The 15,753-nt window shown below is 43.0% G+C and overlaps 1 protein-coding gene across 1 annotated transcript; it reads right to left on the bottom strand.

Moving 5' to 3' along the window:
- Window positions 1–716: 716 nt before the first annotated feature.
- LOC113010124 (zinc finger protein 665-like) lies at window positions 717–1,589 on the bottom strand (the record flags this gene model as incomplete). Its single annotated transcript, XM_026149004.1, has 1 exon — window positions 717–1,589. A coding segment is annotated over one exon (873 nt), but the record flags the coding sequence as incomplete, so codon positions are not given.
- Window positions 1,590–15,753: the final 14,164 nt, after the last annotated feature.

Below are 15,753 nucleotides of genomic sequence, written 5' to 3' on the forward strand. Positions count from 1 at the left end.
ACATGTCAGAGTTTTAAAGGTTAAACATGAGTTTCCAAAACGTTTTGCTGGAGAACAATGAACTATTTGACTGAGTTTCAATCATTTACAGACGAGCAAAACCAGGACAGAGAAAAAAGGACAAAACTGACTCAGTAAAAAACAGAAAAGAAGATCCCATGTAGATCTGTATTATGTAGAAGTTCAGCCCAGCAACCAGTTCAGTTCAACACAAGTTTAAATGATTCTATCTGAACTCTGTGGAGCCTGATCTCAAGCTTTTTGAGTCTGACACAGAAACCAGAGGATCTTTCTGTGTCTTCAGATTCACTGTGATCCAGTGATGGGAGTGATTTCAGCCCTGAGTGATCACGCTGATGTTTGCACAGAGCAGACAATGAGGTGAATGTTTGGGCACATTGGTCACAGCTGTAGTTTCCTTCCATGTGTGCACGTTCATGAATGTTACGATGACCTGACTGTGAGAAGCTTCTCTCACAGTAGATGCACTTGTAGAGTCTCTTTCTGGTGTGGATCTGTTGGTGTCGTCTCAGGTGATGTGGAGCTTTAAAAGTCTTCTCACACAGGTCACATTCATAAGGTCTCTCCTCAGTGTGGGTAAATATGTGTTGTTGTAACTGTGCGTCTGTTGTAAAGTATTTGCCACACTGTTCACAGCAGTACACATCATGTCTGGTGTGAATGCGTAGGTGTGTATTTCGGCTCTCTCTCTGGCTGAACGTTTTTCCACAGATGTCACAGCTGTATGCCTTAATTCCAGAGTGGGTAACTAGATGCCTCTGTAAGCTGCTACTTTGAGTAAAAGCTCTGCCACACTGATCACAGCTGTACGCTTTAACTCCACTGTGGATGAGTTGGTGTGTTTTTAGGGAATGCTCCCAGGAAAAAGACTTTCCACACAAGTCACAGCTGAACGGTCTCTCTCCAGTGTGGATGACCTGATGCTGTTTTAGTTTATCCCTCACAGTAAAACCCTTCCCACACTCGTCACAGCTGTATGGCTTAATTCCAGAGTGGGTAACTAGATGCTTCTGTAAGTGGCTACTGCGAGTAAAAGCTCTGCCACACTGATCACAGCTGTACGCTTTAACTCCACTGTGGATGAGTTGGTGTGTTTTTAGGGAATCCTTCCAGGAAAAAGACTTTCCACACAAGTCACAGCTGAACGGTCTCTCTCCAGTGTGGATGACCTGATGCTGTTTTAGTGAAGCTTTCAGAGTAAAACCCTTCCCACACAAGTCACAGCTGAACGGTCTCTCTCCAGTGTGGATGACCTGATGCTGTTTTAGTGAAGCCCTCACAGTAAAACCCTTCCCACACTCGTCACAGCTGTATGGCTTAATTCCAGAGTGGGTAACTAGATGCTTCTGTAAGTGGCTACTTTGAGTAAAAGCTCTGCCACACTGATCACAGCTGTACGCTTTAACTCCACTGTGGATGAGTTGGTGTGTTTTTAGGTGACCCTTCAAGGAAAAAGACTTTCCACACAAGTCACAGCTGAACGGTCTCTCTCCAGTGTGGATGACCTGATGCCGTTTTAGTTTAGCCCTCACAGTAAAACCCTTCCCACACTCGTCACAGGTGTGTTTTTTCTCTCCCTTTCTTCTGTGAGGTTTGTCGGCCTCCTGAGAGCGCTGACTTCTGCCTCCATGTTGGTCCTGCAGTGACAGAGATACAAACAGAGGCAGTGAGTGAAATGCAGTCGTGGAACAAACTCAACCTTCAAACTCCATTAACACTAGTTTTAAACCTGAAGGTGGAGCGTGGCACCAAACACCTTAAAGGTCTCTTATCCCCACCTGCTGGTAGTAGAAACACATTACATCCAACCTGCTGTTAAAGATAATTCATGACTGTTCAAACACTAAAATCATGCACACACACACACACACACACACACACACACACACACACACACACACACATTATTTTATAAATTAGATTATTTTGTTGTTTCCTATTACATATTTCTATAATTTGTATAGATTTATACAGAATTATTCAGTGATAATAAATCCTATGTTTGTTTATTCTAAAGGAACCCCGTTAGCTTCCACAACAGATGTTGCTCGTCTTCCGTCAAATACTCACATAAAATATTACACAATAAAGTGGATTCAAGATATCCACATAATTTCACTCTTACATCCACAGTGAGGTTTCACAATTGTTCAAATATAAGCAATCAATAATAATAATAATATCAATAACATTGAGGCACATTACACAAATTTCAAAAACAAATCGTGTCTTACAATATTTACAACAACTAAAAGCTCTGTAAATCGGCTTTTAAGTGTTCATTGAAGTTTTGAATAATTCTCTAATTTTTTAAGGCAACTTATTCCACTTAAAAGTTGCTCTAAATGCAACAGTTTTACAAAACGTTACTTTTAACTCGAGCATTTACTAAATTGCAGTTTGTTGAAAACTGTGTAATATGATGATGTATTTCATCTGGATACTGCAGCTGAGCAGAATAAATGTGGTGTGTTTAACAGAATTGCTTTCTTTAGAACTACAAGTAAGCCATAGGATACTTTAGCCTGTACAGGAAGCCAAGGAAGATTATTGTGCATTTTATCAATATTAGTATAGTATGAACATCTTCACACTAATCTGGACGCCTTATTCTGGACTAACTGAAGTCTGTTAAGATCTGTCTTATTACCTGCTGACCAAATGATTGAACAATACTCCAGATGAGACATTACTAGTGCATTAATGACATCTTTCATAATGAAGAAGTGATACACAAAGAGCATTTCATAGCCATAGCTATGCTTTGTCGGCAGAGTTATGTGACATTAGTGATGTTTGTGCTTTCAGCGTTAACTTGGTTTTAAAGCCTTTAAAATATACGCTGTTCAATAGTCGACCTTCATCTGACAGAGAATGTGATGATTTTGTGGATAATTAAAGTCAGTCATATATCCACAAACACAACAAGCTGAAAGTCAGTGATGCTGCTCTGTTTGCAGTCCTGAATATCACAGCACAAGCAGGATTCACTGCACTGTTAATGTTAGCTGTGTTATATTGCTGCCTCTGTTCGGTGGTGTCGAGCCAAACGGACTTTAACGTGTGTTTGAACGAGCTGACGGTTCACTCGTTAAGCTGAAAGAAAGATGCTTTAATCACAGCAGTCACACATGTGTCCACTGCACCATCTGGAACTCTTCTTGTTTACACTCGTAATAACACAAACTAAATCCTGCTTCTCTGGTGCTGTTGTGTAGCAGTGTGTACACCTGAGACTGTCACCTGTCTGTCTGTCCTGCACTCTCTCTCTGTTTCTTTCTCTCTGATTGTGGAATAAAAGTATGAACATGTGTTTATAAGTTACACTTGTGTTTGAATCCTGCAGCTTATCACACATTTGATTTCCATGTGTGACGACTGCAAGTGTCCAGAGTGAGGACAGACTGAGGGAGCCACTGCTGCACATCATCTGTGAGGCTTTGCAGCCCTGATGATCCACCAGGACAAACTCAGCAGTGTGTGAGGAAGAGGAGGAGGAAGAGCCAGCAGCAGCTGACAGATGGAGAGAATAGACAGACTGTTCCCTGTTTGTGAAGCACTGCTAGAATAGGACTGCTAGTTGCAGTTCTATGAAGCTTTGAGTATTTTGGATCAGTAGCTGCTGTGTTTGTTGCATCATATTGCTGTAATTGTTTATATGCTTTATATATTCTGAGCTAAGTTGATCTATAGTGTTACATCATATTCTATAAGGATGTTATGTGTTTGTAGACTTTCTGCCCAGTTTGACCCATTTAGCAGACGTCAGCCTGTTTAAGGCTCTGATATCTATTCTGTGTGACTTACAGCAGTTATGACATGGTCTGATTTTCTCACCCAATAAAGGAATATTTCATATATCAGTCTACTCTTCATTCTATCAGACACAGTTATCACAGCTCCTACATTTGCTTTTTACACATATATGTAAGCATTGAGCCAAATTTAGTACCAGCATATTAAAAGAACAATATTTGTCTCTTATATATGACACATCTGTATACACACTGTCACAGATACTTGTCTGTGAGTGAAGTGATTAATATAATAACTATAATATTGGCCATATTATATTTACATTACCACAGTGAGATGACTTTAGTCTCATGAACAACATTAGCTAATTGTTATTTACTAGCTAATCTTAAATGACTGTTCAGCACAGAAATGAAGCCCAAGAATCATGTTTCACAGTCCTGTGGTCTCAGCCTCAGATACTCATCAAATCACACAGAGCTCATGTAGAAACAAATGAACTAAATATGTTCTCCTTCATTTCTGTCAAACAAAGCTGTATGAGACGTTTCCAGCTGTTAGTATCATGGTTGCTAGGCAACCTGGGCAGCGCGACGGAGGCTTGACGTCCCATTTCACGAGCCTACGAGCCTCGCACTTCGGCCTTAGCGGTCTTTGAGTACGCGGCCCTTGAGGACTTTAAAGCTGCAGAACCTGAATCGGGATACAGCCATGATGATCTCCAGCCTCGTGCTCGCCAACATTCTCACCTGAGTTAAGAAGACGATCACTGAAATGGTCTCAGCAGGTCCTTTGATGACAGCAATGAAATGCAGTGGTAAGGCTTTTTGGGGATTAAGTTCGTTTTCATGGCAAAGAAGGACGATGCAGTTCATCTGATCACTCCTCATAACATTCTGGAGTGCAGGCAAAATGCTATTATAAAAACTTAAGCAGCAACTTCTCCAGGTTCCAATATTTATGCAATTCTCAAACCTTTTGGCCACGACTGTATAACCTCTTCTGAAGTTTAGTGGATATTATACATGGTTATGCTCAGGATGTGTCGGCCAGTTTCCACTGGAAACGCCTTTTGGTTAAACTGTCAGCGAGGAATTTGCATTTGCACTGTTACATTTTTATATAACTTTAATGCACATAAACAACAGCTGCTTGTCTCGTGTCAATTATATCGTCAGCTACATCGTTATGGCAAATGTTCAAATGTATACAGGGAGTGCAGAATTATTAGACAAATGAGTATTTTGTCCACATCATCCTCTTCATGCATGTTGTCTTACTCCAAGCTGTATAGGCTCGAAAGCCTACTACCAATTAAGCATATTAGGTGATGTGCATCTCTGTAATGAGAAGGGGTGTGGTCTAATGACATCAACACCCTATATCAGGTGTGCAGAATTATTAGGCAACGTCCTTTCCTTTGGCAAAATGGGTCAAAAGAAGGACTTGACAGGCTCAGAAAAGTCAAAAATAGTGAGATATCTTGCAGAGGGATGCAGCAGTCTCAAAATTGCAAAGCTTCTGAAGCGTGATCATCGAACAATCAAGCGTTTCATTCAAAATAGTCAACAGGGTCGCAAGAAGCATGTGGAAAAACCAAGGCACCAAATAACTGCCCATGAGCTGAGAAAAGTCAAGCGTGCAGCTGCCAAGATGCCACTTGCCACCAGTTTGGCCATATTTCAGAGCTGCAACATCACTGGAGTGCCCAAAAGCACAAGGTGTGCAATACTCAGAGACATGGCCAAGGTAAGAAAGGCTGAAAGACGACCACCACTGAACAAGACACACAAGATGACGGTACGTGAACAACACGAGGCTCAGTGTCTCTCCAGAATCTGCTATTTAGCGGTTTTTTATCTACTTTTAACCGGATTATTCATCCAGAATTGCTGTGCGTTGCTGACCTACAGCAGACAGGAGCTTCTGGACATCTGGACTCACAACTCCAACAGTTTTATCGCCGATCTCCGACTCACCCCAGAGATCTCCAGAACACCGGAGGGTGCCCACTCTCCCCGGCCGGGCGGAAGTGCACGCAGACGGCGCCGAGATCGTAAACAAAGGCGAGGTAGGCGCGGAGGGCTACGGGCTAAGCTAAAGCTAACACCACACCGGCTGCCTTTACCCAGTATTTTTCTCGCCAATGTCCGTTCTCTGGCAAACAAAATGGATGAGATACGGCTCTCCATCACTAACAACAGACGGATTATGGACTCAAATGTCATGTTTTTCACCGAAACATGGTTGAACAACAGCTGCCCGGACAATGCTATCGAGTTAGCAGGACGCCACACACACCGAGCCGACAGGCTAGCAGATGACTCCGGCAAGACCAGAAGTGGAGGTTTGTGCATTTATATTAACAATGCTTGGTGCATGAACTCCACTACTACTGAGAGTCACTGCTCACCTAATGCGGAGTTTTTAATGGTCAAATGCAGACCTTATTATCTCCCCAGAGAACTCACTTCGATCATACTCACTGCCGTGTATATACCCCCCGACGCTAATGCTAGGTTGGCCATGAAAGAACTTTCTGCAGCCATTAACAAACACCAGAATAAACACCCCGAGGCTGCTTTTATTGTTGCTGGCGACTTCAACCACACCAACTTAAAGACAGTCCTCCCCAGATTCCACCAACATGTCTCCTGCCACACCAGAGGAGACAAGACTTTAGACCATGTGTATTCCAACCTGGCTGGAGCCTACAAAGCCACACCCCTCCCTCACATTGGACAATCGGACCATCTCTCCCTGTTCCTCACACCTCGGTATTCACCACTCATCCAACGTGTGAAACCTGCTGTGAGGACAATTAAAGTGTGGCCAGAGGGGACAGACGCAGTGCTCCAGGACAGATTTAAAAACACAGACTGGAATATGTTCACCCACACAGACCTGGACCAGTACGCCTCATCTGTACTGGATTACATCTCCGAAACCACAGACAGTGTCACCACCCAGAAACGGATCACCATGTACCCCAACCAGAAGCCTTGGATGAACCGGGATGTTCGTCTCCTCCTGAAGGCCCGCAACACTGCCTTTAGGTCAGGAGATGCACACGCCCACAGCACAGCCAGGGCTAATCTAAAGAAGGGCATCAAAAAAGCCAAACACCATTACAAAAAGAAGGTAGAAGAACACTTCTCCAACTCCAACCCCCGACGCATGTGGCAAGGACTCCAGACCATTACAGACTACAGGACCACCAAACCCTCCCCCGCATCGGACGCGGACGCCAGACCACCAACCTCTGACTCTCTCCCCCACCGATGTAGGAGCGGTGCTGAACAGGATCAATGTCCACAAGGCTGCGGGTCCTGATGGCATCCCCGGGTGTGTTCTCAGAGCGCAGGGCTCTAGACTAACTTTTTGCCATGGGCATACCGTATGGCACAAAAGTTAGGCGCACACAAATTTTATAATAATTGATATAATCTAATGTGTTTTTCTGGATACACTGTGCTTTTTCAGCATTCAAAGATTGATGACACCGTGTCAGAGCACTGGCTATGAATTTCAGAAGGATCAGGCCTTAACAGAAAAGTTAGCAATAGTTATTTTCCTATTACAGCTACATCCATGTCTGTCGTGCCTAGGCTGCTCATAGGGCTGTGTATCATCACTGATTTCTATAATCCACTTGATTCCGATTTTCAAAGTCCCGATTCGATTCAACTTAGCCTCAGACAGTCAGAAATATTATAATTCTGATCATTTATCAGTACTGACTTCATCAGAATTGTGAACATCACAGCAGATGCCTTTGTGTGAAAGTAACTGAGAATAAAACACAGAAAAACATGAAGGAGATTTTCCTGGTCTGGCTTTTTATAGCAGATAACCTTAAAAATATTCTACAATGTTCTGCATATAAAGTTTAAATTTCTTCAGTTTTGAACAACAGAAAAAACAGGCTTTCTTGTCCGAGGTCATTTAAGTGAAGAAAAGAAAAAGAAAAGAAAAAGACAGCAGCCACAGCGCTGTAAACAACGGTAGACTGGTGGGCAATAAGCGAATGAATAATACAGAAAACAGAGATTGGAGACGGGAAACTGTTCTTGAAGTACAGAGAGAGAGAGAGAGAGCTAGCTGTGCATGGAGTGTGATTTTAATAGTTGTGGAAGCAAAACAGCAAAATTCAGCTAGGTGAATTTTGGTTGGAGAGACAAAACCTGCAGCTCAGAATCAGCGCAAAAAGACGTAATCACAGCGGACCGGACGAATCAGGATCGCTGAGCTCCGACAGCGTGTCCGTCTGCGGGCCGGCGGGTGAGAAAGCTGAGAAAGACAAAGCTGATTCTGATGCGTCGGCTCTGTGTTTACGTCTTTGTGTGGAGTCCGTGTACCTGCTCTCATCTGCTGTTTGGTTGTTGTTGAAATGGTTTTGTGAGCTTTAATCTGAGAATCTGGCGTTTCTGGCAAAACACAGTTATATTTAAAAGTCGATTCAGGATTTAATGAATCGATAACGCTTTATTCAAGCTACTCACCTCCCACTTCCACCTGCACTTTCAACTGGACCACGGCCAATCAGAGAGGTCCCGCCCCTGACTATCTCTGATTGGTTTAGTCCACGATAGGGGCAAAATGTGTGTCTGTTGTTGACCACAGGGAAGGTTGCAGATTTTTTTTTTTTGCTACCCGAACAGTTGGTCGCACAGGTGCAACCAAATATTTTTTTTTTTTAGTCGCACCACTGAAAAATTTGGTCGCATTTGCGACCACATTGGTCGCACTCTAGAGCCCTGGAGCGTGTTCTGGGAAGCTTGCAGGAGTGCTGACAGACATATTCAACCTGTCCTTGGCCCATGCTGTTGTACCGGCCTGCTTCAAATCCACCTCCATCGTCCCGATACCCAAAAACTCCAACCCATCTTGCCTCAATGACTACCGCCCAGTAGCACTCACCCCCATCATCACTAAGTGCTTAGAGCAGCTGGTCCTAGCACACTTCAAATCCTGTCTCCCCCCCACCCTGGACCCCCACCAATTCGCATACCGCCAGAACAGGAGCACAGAGGATGCAGTCTCCATCGCACTGCACTCTGTCCTCTCACACCTGGACAACAACAACACCTACGCCAGAATGCTGTTTATAGACTTCAGTTCAGCATTCAATACAATCCACCCCTCACAACTCATCAGGAAACTGACAGACCTGGGCATCAGCTCCCTCATCTGCAAATGGTTACTGGACTTCCTGACCAACCGCCCCCAAGCTGCAAAAGAAAGGGAGCATGCATGGCAAAACATAGCCGACAGAGTCAATGCGTGAGTGTTAATTTAAACATTGATCTAGGGATTTCCACCCATTTAACACGTTATTTTATTATATTTTATTTTTTATTTTATACATTTTATTTTGTGACGTGATGTGAGCGCAGGTGCAACCCAACAGGCCCCAAACGTTCCTGGCAGCAAGTAAAAATGAAATATAAAAATATAGTCCAAACAGGTAAGGTGTAATTGTATTATGAGCCATAATGCTTGGTCTGTTTGTCCGATGTAAATCAATTGCAGTTAGAGGCTACATTAATTTTCTTTCTGTAAGCACTTATTGAAATTATCTGAGCACATTACAAGTACATATTTTGCTTACTCTGTATGCTCAAATGTGGCCCGTTATAGCCAACAGAAAAAAAGCGGAGGGAACTATGTACCTGCACATTAATGCTGTGGAAAGACTTCCTGTTCACATAGTCTCCTTCATTTACTGAAGGAGCAATGATTGGAATGTGAGTGCCATCTGTACAGCCAATCACGCCTGGGAACCGTGAGAATAAATGTAAAATTTAAGTAGTAGTTCAAGTATCACCACATCATACATTAAGTTTCGTTCATCCTGCTACCTGCAATTTTGTGGCATCCCTCTTTGATAAATCTTGTGGGTCTATGACCGGGGAACACCACAGACGAGTACAGGAGACGTTTCAGTGCAACTGTAACATTCCTGACTGCCCGACAGACGGTAGCCTTGGAAACGTGCTCAGCATCACCAATATTATACAGAAAGCTCCCGTTTGCAAAAAAACGAAGTGCAATACAAATAATATGTAATGAACTGAGAGCATGTCCGCGATGTGTCACATGAGGATGTTATTCAAATAACTTATAGATTGTGCTGAGACACGGTGACGTTCACACAGGAAATCATCAGGAAATGATAAAATGTCCAAACGCGCTCTGATCACTCTCTCCCGGCGGAGAGCTCTGCGGAGAATTTGGGCTTCAACATCTACTGGCTCTTCAAGGAAGGGGCACGCCATGTCTGACACTTCCTACTGTCAGGTTTCCGAGAAAGAGGCGGAGACAGTCAGGGTTAGTTGTAGTAAACCTGCTAGGGGGCAGGTTAGCTTCACGGAGTGTGTCGTTATAGTGACTCACTCAGGATGAATCTAAACTCGCTTTGTGAAACTGAAAACCCAGAGTTTTCGTTAACTCAGGGTATACTTAGTCAGAGTTTGCACTAAACCAGCTTCCTGAAATAGGGCCCTGGACCCTCAAACACACAAGGTTTTATGGACTGATGACATGAGAGTGAGTCTTGATGGGCCAGATGGATGGGCCCGTGGCTGGATTGGTAAAGGGCAGAGAGCTCCAGTCCGACTCAGACACCAGCAAGGTGGAGGTGGAGTACTGGTTTGGGCTGGTATCATCAAAGATGAGCTTGTGGGGCCTTTTCGGGTTGAGGATGGAGTCAAGCTCAACTCCCAGTCCTACTGCCAGTTTCTGGAAGACACCTTCTTCAAGCAGTGGTACAGGAAGAAGTCTGCATCCTTCAAGAAAAACATGATTTTCATGCAGGACAATGCTCCATCACACGCGTCCAAGTACTCCACAGCGTGGCTGCAAGAAAGGGTATAAAAGAAGAAAAACTAATGACATGGCCACCTTGTTCACCTGATCTGAACCCCATTGAGAACCTGTGGTCCATCATCAAATGTGAGATTTACAAGGAGGGAAAATAGTACACCTCTCTGAACAGTGTCTGGGAGGCTGTGGTTGCTGCTGCACGCAATGTTGATGGTGAACAGATCAAAACACTGACAGAATCCATGGATGGCAGGCTTTTGAGTGTCCTTGCAAAGAAAGGTGGCTATATTGGTCGCTGATTTGTTGTTGTTTTGTTTTTGAATGTCAGAAATGTATATTTGTGAATGTGGAGATGTTATATTGGTTTCACTGGTAAAAATAAATAATTGAAATGGGTATATATTTGTTTTTTGTTAAGTTGCCTAATAATTATGCACAGTAATAGTCACCTGCACACACAGATATCCCCCTAAAATAGCTAAAACTAAAAACAAACTAAAAACTACTTCCAAAAACATTCAGCTTTGATATTAATGAGTTTTTTGGGTTCATTGAGAACATGGTTGTTGTTCTATAATAACATTATTCCTCAAAAATACAACTTGCCTAATAATTCTGCACTCCCTGTATATGGTGATAAATATCTTTGGTCATATGGTCCTGCTCTGTCTGTCACCTTCTGTGTTGAGCTCATTGTTTCCTCTGTAGTGGCTGAGCTGAGTCCAAGTAGCTGAAAATGTTCCTCTGCTGCTCCGTCAGACTCTCCTCCTCCTGCTGATCAGCTGGGACACAAAACAGATCTTTGTTAGGCTCCACACTGCACTGAAGAGTCAAAGTGTCTCATATGTTCATCTGACAAGTAAAAGAACACATTTTTGTTTCCCGAGGTGGGCAACTTGTTGGAAACAAACACAAAAGGTTTGAGCACTGATACCTGCCATTGCTGGCATTGAAAAATGCAACGCCAGCAATGTGGATTGTCAAGACTCAAAACAATCATCAAGCAAAGACAACAGGGATCATTTGTTTCTGTTTATTTAGCATTCACAGCATTTGTAGTTGCCTTCTGTGCAGGGGAAGTCCACGCACACTGTGTGGTACTGCCATCCGCAGAAGGTGCATTCAACCTCTGTAAGAGAAACGAGATTGTCTGAGACTGAAATGATATTCACTAAAGAAGTGGTGATTTGTAAACCTTCACATTTTGATCCGGGACGTACTCTGCATGAAAACAAGCGCTCACTCTTCCTGCTCAACAAATGACGAGGGCGGAGCCTTATACCACGTGATACAGAAGCTGTGCCGTGTGATGCTAACATTAGCAGGAAAAAACAACGGAGAGCACGTCAGGGATGAGGAGAAAGTGACAGGAGAAAATCCGTCCCGGTCAACCACCCAAACATCAATAATGGGAACCTTATACAGCGCTTCCCTATACATGTCGAACTCCCGCAGGCACAAAGAAATTACGGAGTCTATCACTTATCACCTGACCAAAGATATGGCTCCATCAACACTGTGCAAAACGAGGGATTTAGGAAAACGATCAACACCCTAGACAAACGCTACACAGTGCCGTCCTGCAACTATTTTTCTATTGTTGCACTACCTGCTCTGTACACGCAGCGTCGAGCAACGGTGGAGACGGAATTTCAAGCAGGACAACATTTTGCAGCAACAACAAAACGTGAGACATTTGTTGTTTTATGTTTATTTATTGTTATGAGAGAATCATGATCTCAATTCTAAGCCAAAAAATCGTGATTCTCATTTTATGCAAAATCGTGCAGCCCTAACATTAACACAAAACTATTGTTTCACCAGAGAAAACACATGAAGAGAGAGAGAGAGACAATAACAGCTACCAAACAGTCGTCATAATTCGTCACACAATGAGAACAGGACAAATCAACAAGTAACAATGACTAATTAATATTAAAATCTGTAACATAATGTATTGTTTGGAGTTTAGTCTGATTGGTTCAGGATGAGCTGCCATTATCCAATCACACGTCTGCTTACCTGCATCTTTTCTCTTTTTTCTAACCTGAGCACCTGATGGCTTTGAACTTTTGTTGTCCATCTTCCATTGGTTTGAATTTTGCGCTCCAGTACAAACACAAATCCCCCAACCCGAGGATCAGCACAATTAACCTAACAGACCTACACCTTAGTTCACAGATTCACTTTGTCTAAGGTTGATTTCTGGGATTTCACACAACCCAGGATTCAGATCGTGAATCCATGATGGGCTTGGATTTACATCATTATAAATGAAATGTGCTCTACTTGGAAGCAGCCGGCCCCGCCCCTTTTGACGGGTTGTGTGAGACTTTAAATCATCAAACTGTAAATTATAAATTTAAATTGTTATTGATCCTTTACCCCGAGTCCTAAAGTGTAGATTTATTTTCTTACTCTTCTTATATTTGTTGTTTGTTTACTTGCACCGCTGTAACTGCAGCCTCGTCGTCTCGTCTCTCTATATGCTGGACTGTCTGTAGCGGAGATGACAATAAAGTTTACTTTGACTTCAGCAGCGCGCAGGCGCACCGAGGGCTCTCGCGCTCACTTTATAGAGTTTAGAAAAAACATGGGTGCAGATTATAAGTCTGTATCATAATATCTGTTTGTTGTTTTTATTTTGTTTTGCGAGTTGGTTATTAGATGCCGCTCCAGCCAGCCAGAGACTCCCCGCCGCCCCGCCCTCTCCTCCCTGTGCCGCCAGCAGCAGGCGCACCTCGCAAACGGAGGGCGCCCTTACTCCCAGCAAATGGCTGATAGAAAACCGATCGGTGCCTACGAATTTCCCAATATGCGCTGGCATGACGTCGGGGAAGCATGGGTACGACCGATTATTTTATTTTTTTCTTGCCCGTGATGCCCCCCCCCACCACGATGCATTCTATTGGTTTGCACACTTACACACACCCAGCTGTGGTTTCCTGTTTTGCTGGACTCTGGAGAGCCCCGCCTTTAACGCTCTTCTCTCACAGAGAGCAACAGAAAACTTGGAAAAACTCCAGATTGACTGAACTCAGTTCAAAGTTACCTTGACACCTTTAGATGTGAGACGTAGTGATGGTCCGCTTGAAGCTGACGCTCCGGTGCGTGTGTCAGAAAGATCAACGCGCTGCTTCAGAAGCACCGTGTCGAGGCTTGATTCGTTTGGCCGGAGTCACGTGATCAGTGACGTCTGAAGCTTCGTTTAGAACGTACCTTTTTTTAAATCGAACTTTATTGAAACACAATGAGTATACAACATACAAACAGATGAAGTTTACAAAAGAACAGAACATGAACATACAGAACCAGGAGTAAAAAAATGATGATATGAGGAGGCGAAAAAAATCAACATATAAATATTGTTCTGAGAGGCTTTTTGTTGGTTGAGTCTGAAATTGATTGTATGTACAATTCATATCCTTATAAAACGGCAGAAATATGGTGTTTTATTAATAAACTTACATTCATGGATATAAAATAGCTAAAAGTATTAACAAATTTTTTATAAAAAACATTTATCATTCTTCCTGGGGAACTTAAAGAAACAGAATAAAACATTTTCCATCGTAAAGAAAACTCCCTTAAAATATGGACAATAACAAAACTGCTAAATTCTTCCAGAATCTCTGTGTAGAGGAACCAAAAGAGATGTGCCACAGTTTCTGGATGATCCCCACAGAAAGTTCAATTAGTATTTATGTCTCTTTTAAATGTTACCATATAGTGACTGGCTGGGTCACATTTATGAAGAATTTTATATGAGATTTCCTTCACCTTGTTCACAATTAGATATTTATGGGATCATCCAGACTGTCTTCCAGGTGATATCTGGAACATGTCGGTTCCAGTAAGATATTCTATATATGGGAGAGACATGATATCTTCTTGGAATAAACTACGTATTCTCTTATTGCTGTTACCAAGTTCCTGTGAAAAGCAGATTTTTCCCACTGCTGACTCAGCTGGATCAGGGAGAGTGACTGAGGCAGATATTGAGCTGTCAGTGTTTTTATATAACATTAAAGTCCCTGAGGGTATGGCACCAAGCACCATTGAGAATTCCCCAACACTGACGGGAAAATTATATAGTGTAAGGAATTCATTGTAAGTAAGTAGTGCTCCCTCGTTAAATTTTAAAACTTAGTAGCGGCCGCCATTGTTGGCAGCTGAAATTTGGCTGGGCCGCGCTATGAATTCTGGGATATGGTGGGCCACGAAGGACACACCCGACCCATCCTTCAAACTCGGGGGAATGAAGGACGCATTTGAAGGGGTCGAGGAATCGGGACAGCCTTCGTCGCCTGGCTGTGACGTCATCGGCCTTCAAATGCGGCCTCCGGAGGATGCAGCCGACGTTTTGGGACACAGCTTGTGTGTCTTTGTTGGTCATGTGACCTCCCAGGGACTACACATGGAAACGAGCAGTTTAGCTCAAATCTGGCAGGTTTCCATCGTCTGTTTTTGTCCTGATGTCCATGAACATGAACACTGTCCCTGTCAAACACGTCCAGATAATCTGATCCAGTGTTGTTCTTCTTCTGTGGTGTTTGTGATGGAGCAGCAGCTGCTGATCCTGATGTCCTCCACCAAGGGGGCAGCAAATTCAGCTGACTGTCATCATTTATTAAAAAGATGTAACAATGTGACATAATGCAATATAATAGTGTCAGTTACACATTGTGGGTTGCACTGTGGCCAGAATGGACATTACCTCCTGCCTAATGGAAGCTGTCAGCCATCCTGCAACCATGAATTAGATAAGCAGAAGTGAAGGGATTGTTAACAACAATTTAATAATAAAATGTAATGTGATAGTTGCACTTTATTAGCTCCCCACAATCGTATGAATAATAACCATGAATGCACTGCATGCTCATAGCAAGTTCTTTAGGTTTAAAGTGAGATCCTGCTTTAAAGGGCGCTTCATCTGCTGGGAATGACATGTTTCTTCTAGTATGTAAGGCTCAGCCCATCTTACTGGGACTTACTTTTGTAGATCCACATGCTCTAAACCTGCTGCTCCATGATTGGTGCAGAAGCTTTAAGCTACTATTAACAAATAATGACCATGGACTTAGTTGTTACTACAATAACTTATCATTGAGCAACTTTTAATTTTACTTGTAAAACTATGCAAGTAGAATT

Source organism: Astatotilapia calliptera, chromosome 3 (genome assembly GCF_900246225.1).
Source record: "Astatotilapia calliptera chromosome 3, fAstCal1.2, whole genome shotgun sequence".
NCBI classification, from domain to species: domain Eukaryota; kingdom Metazoa; phylum Chordata; class Actinopteri; order Cichliformes; family Cichlidae; genus Astatotilapia; species Astatotilapia calliptera.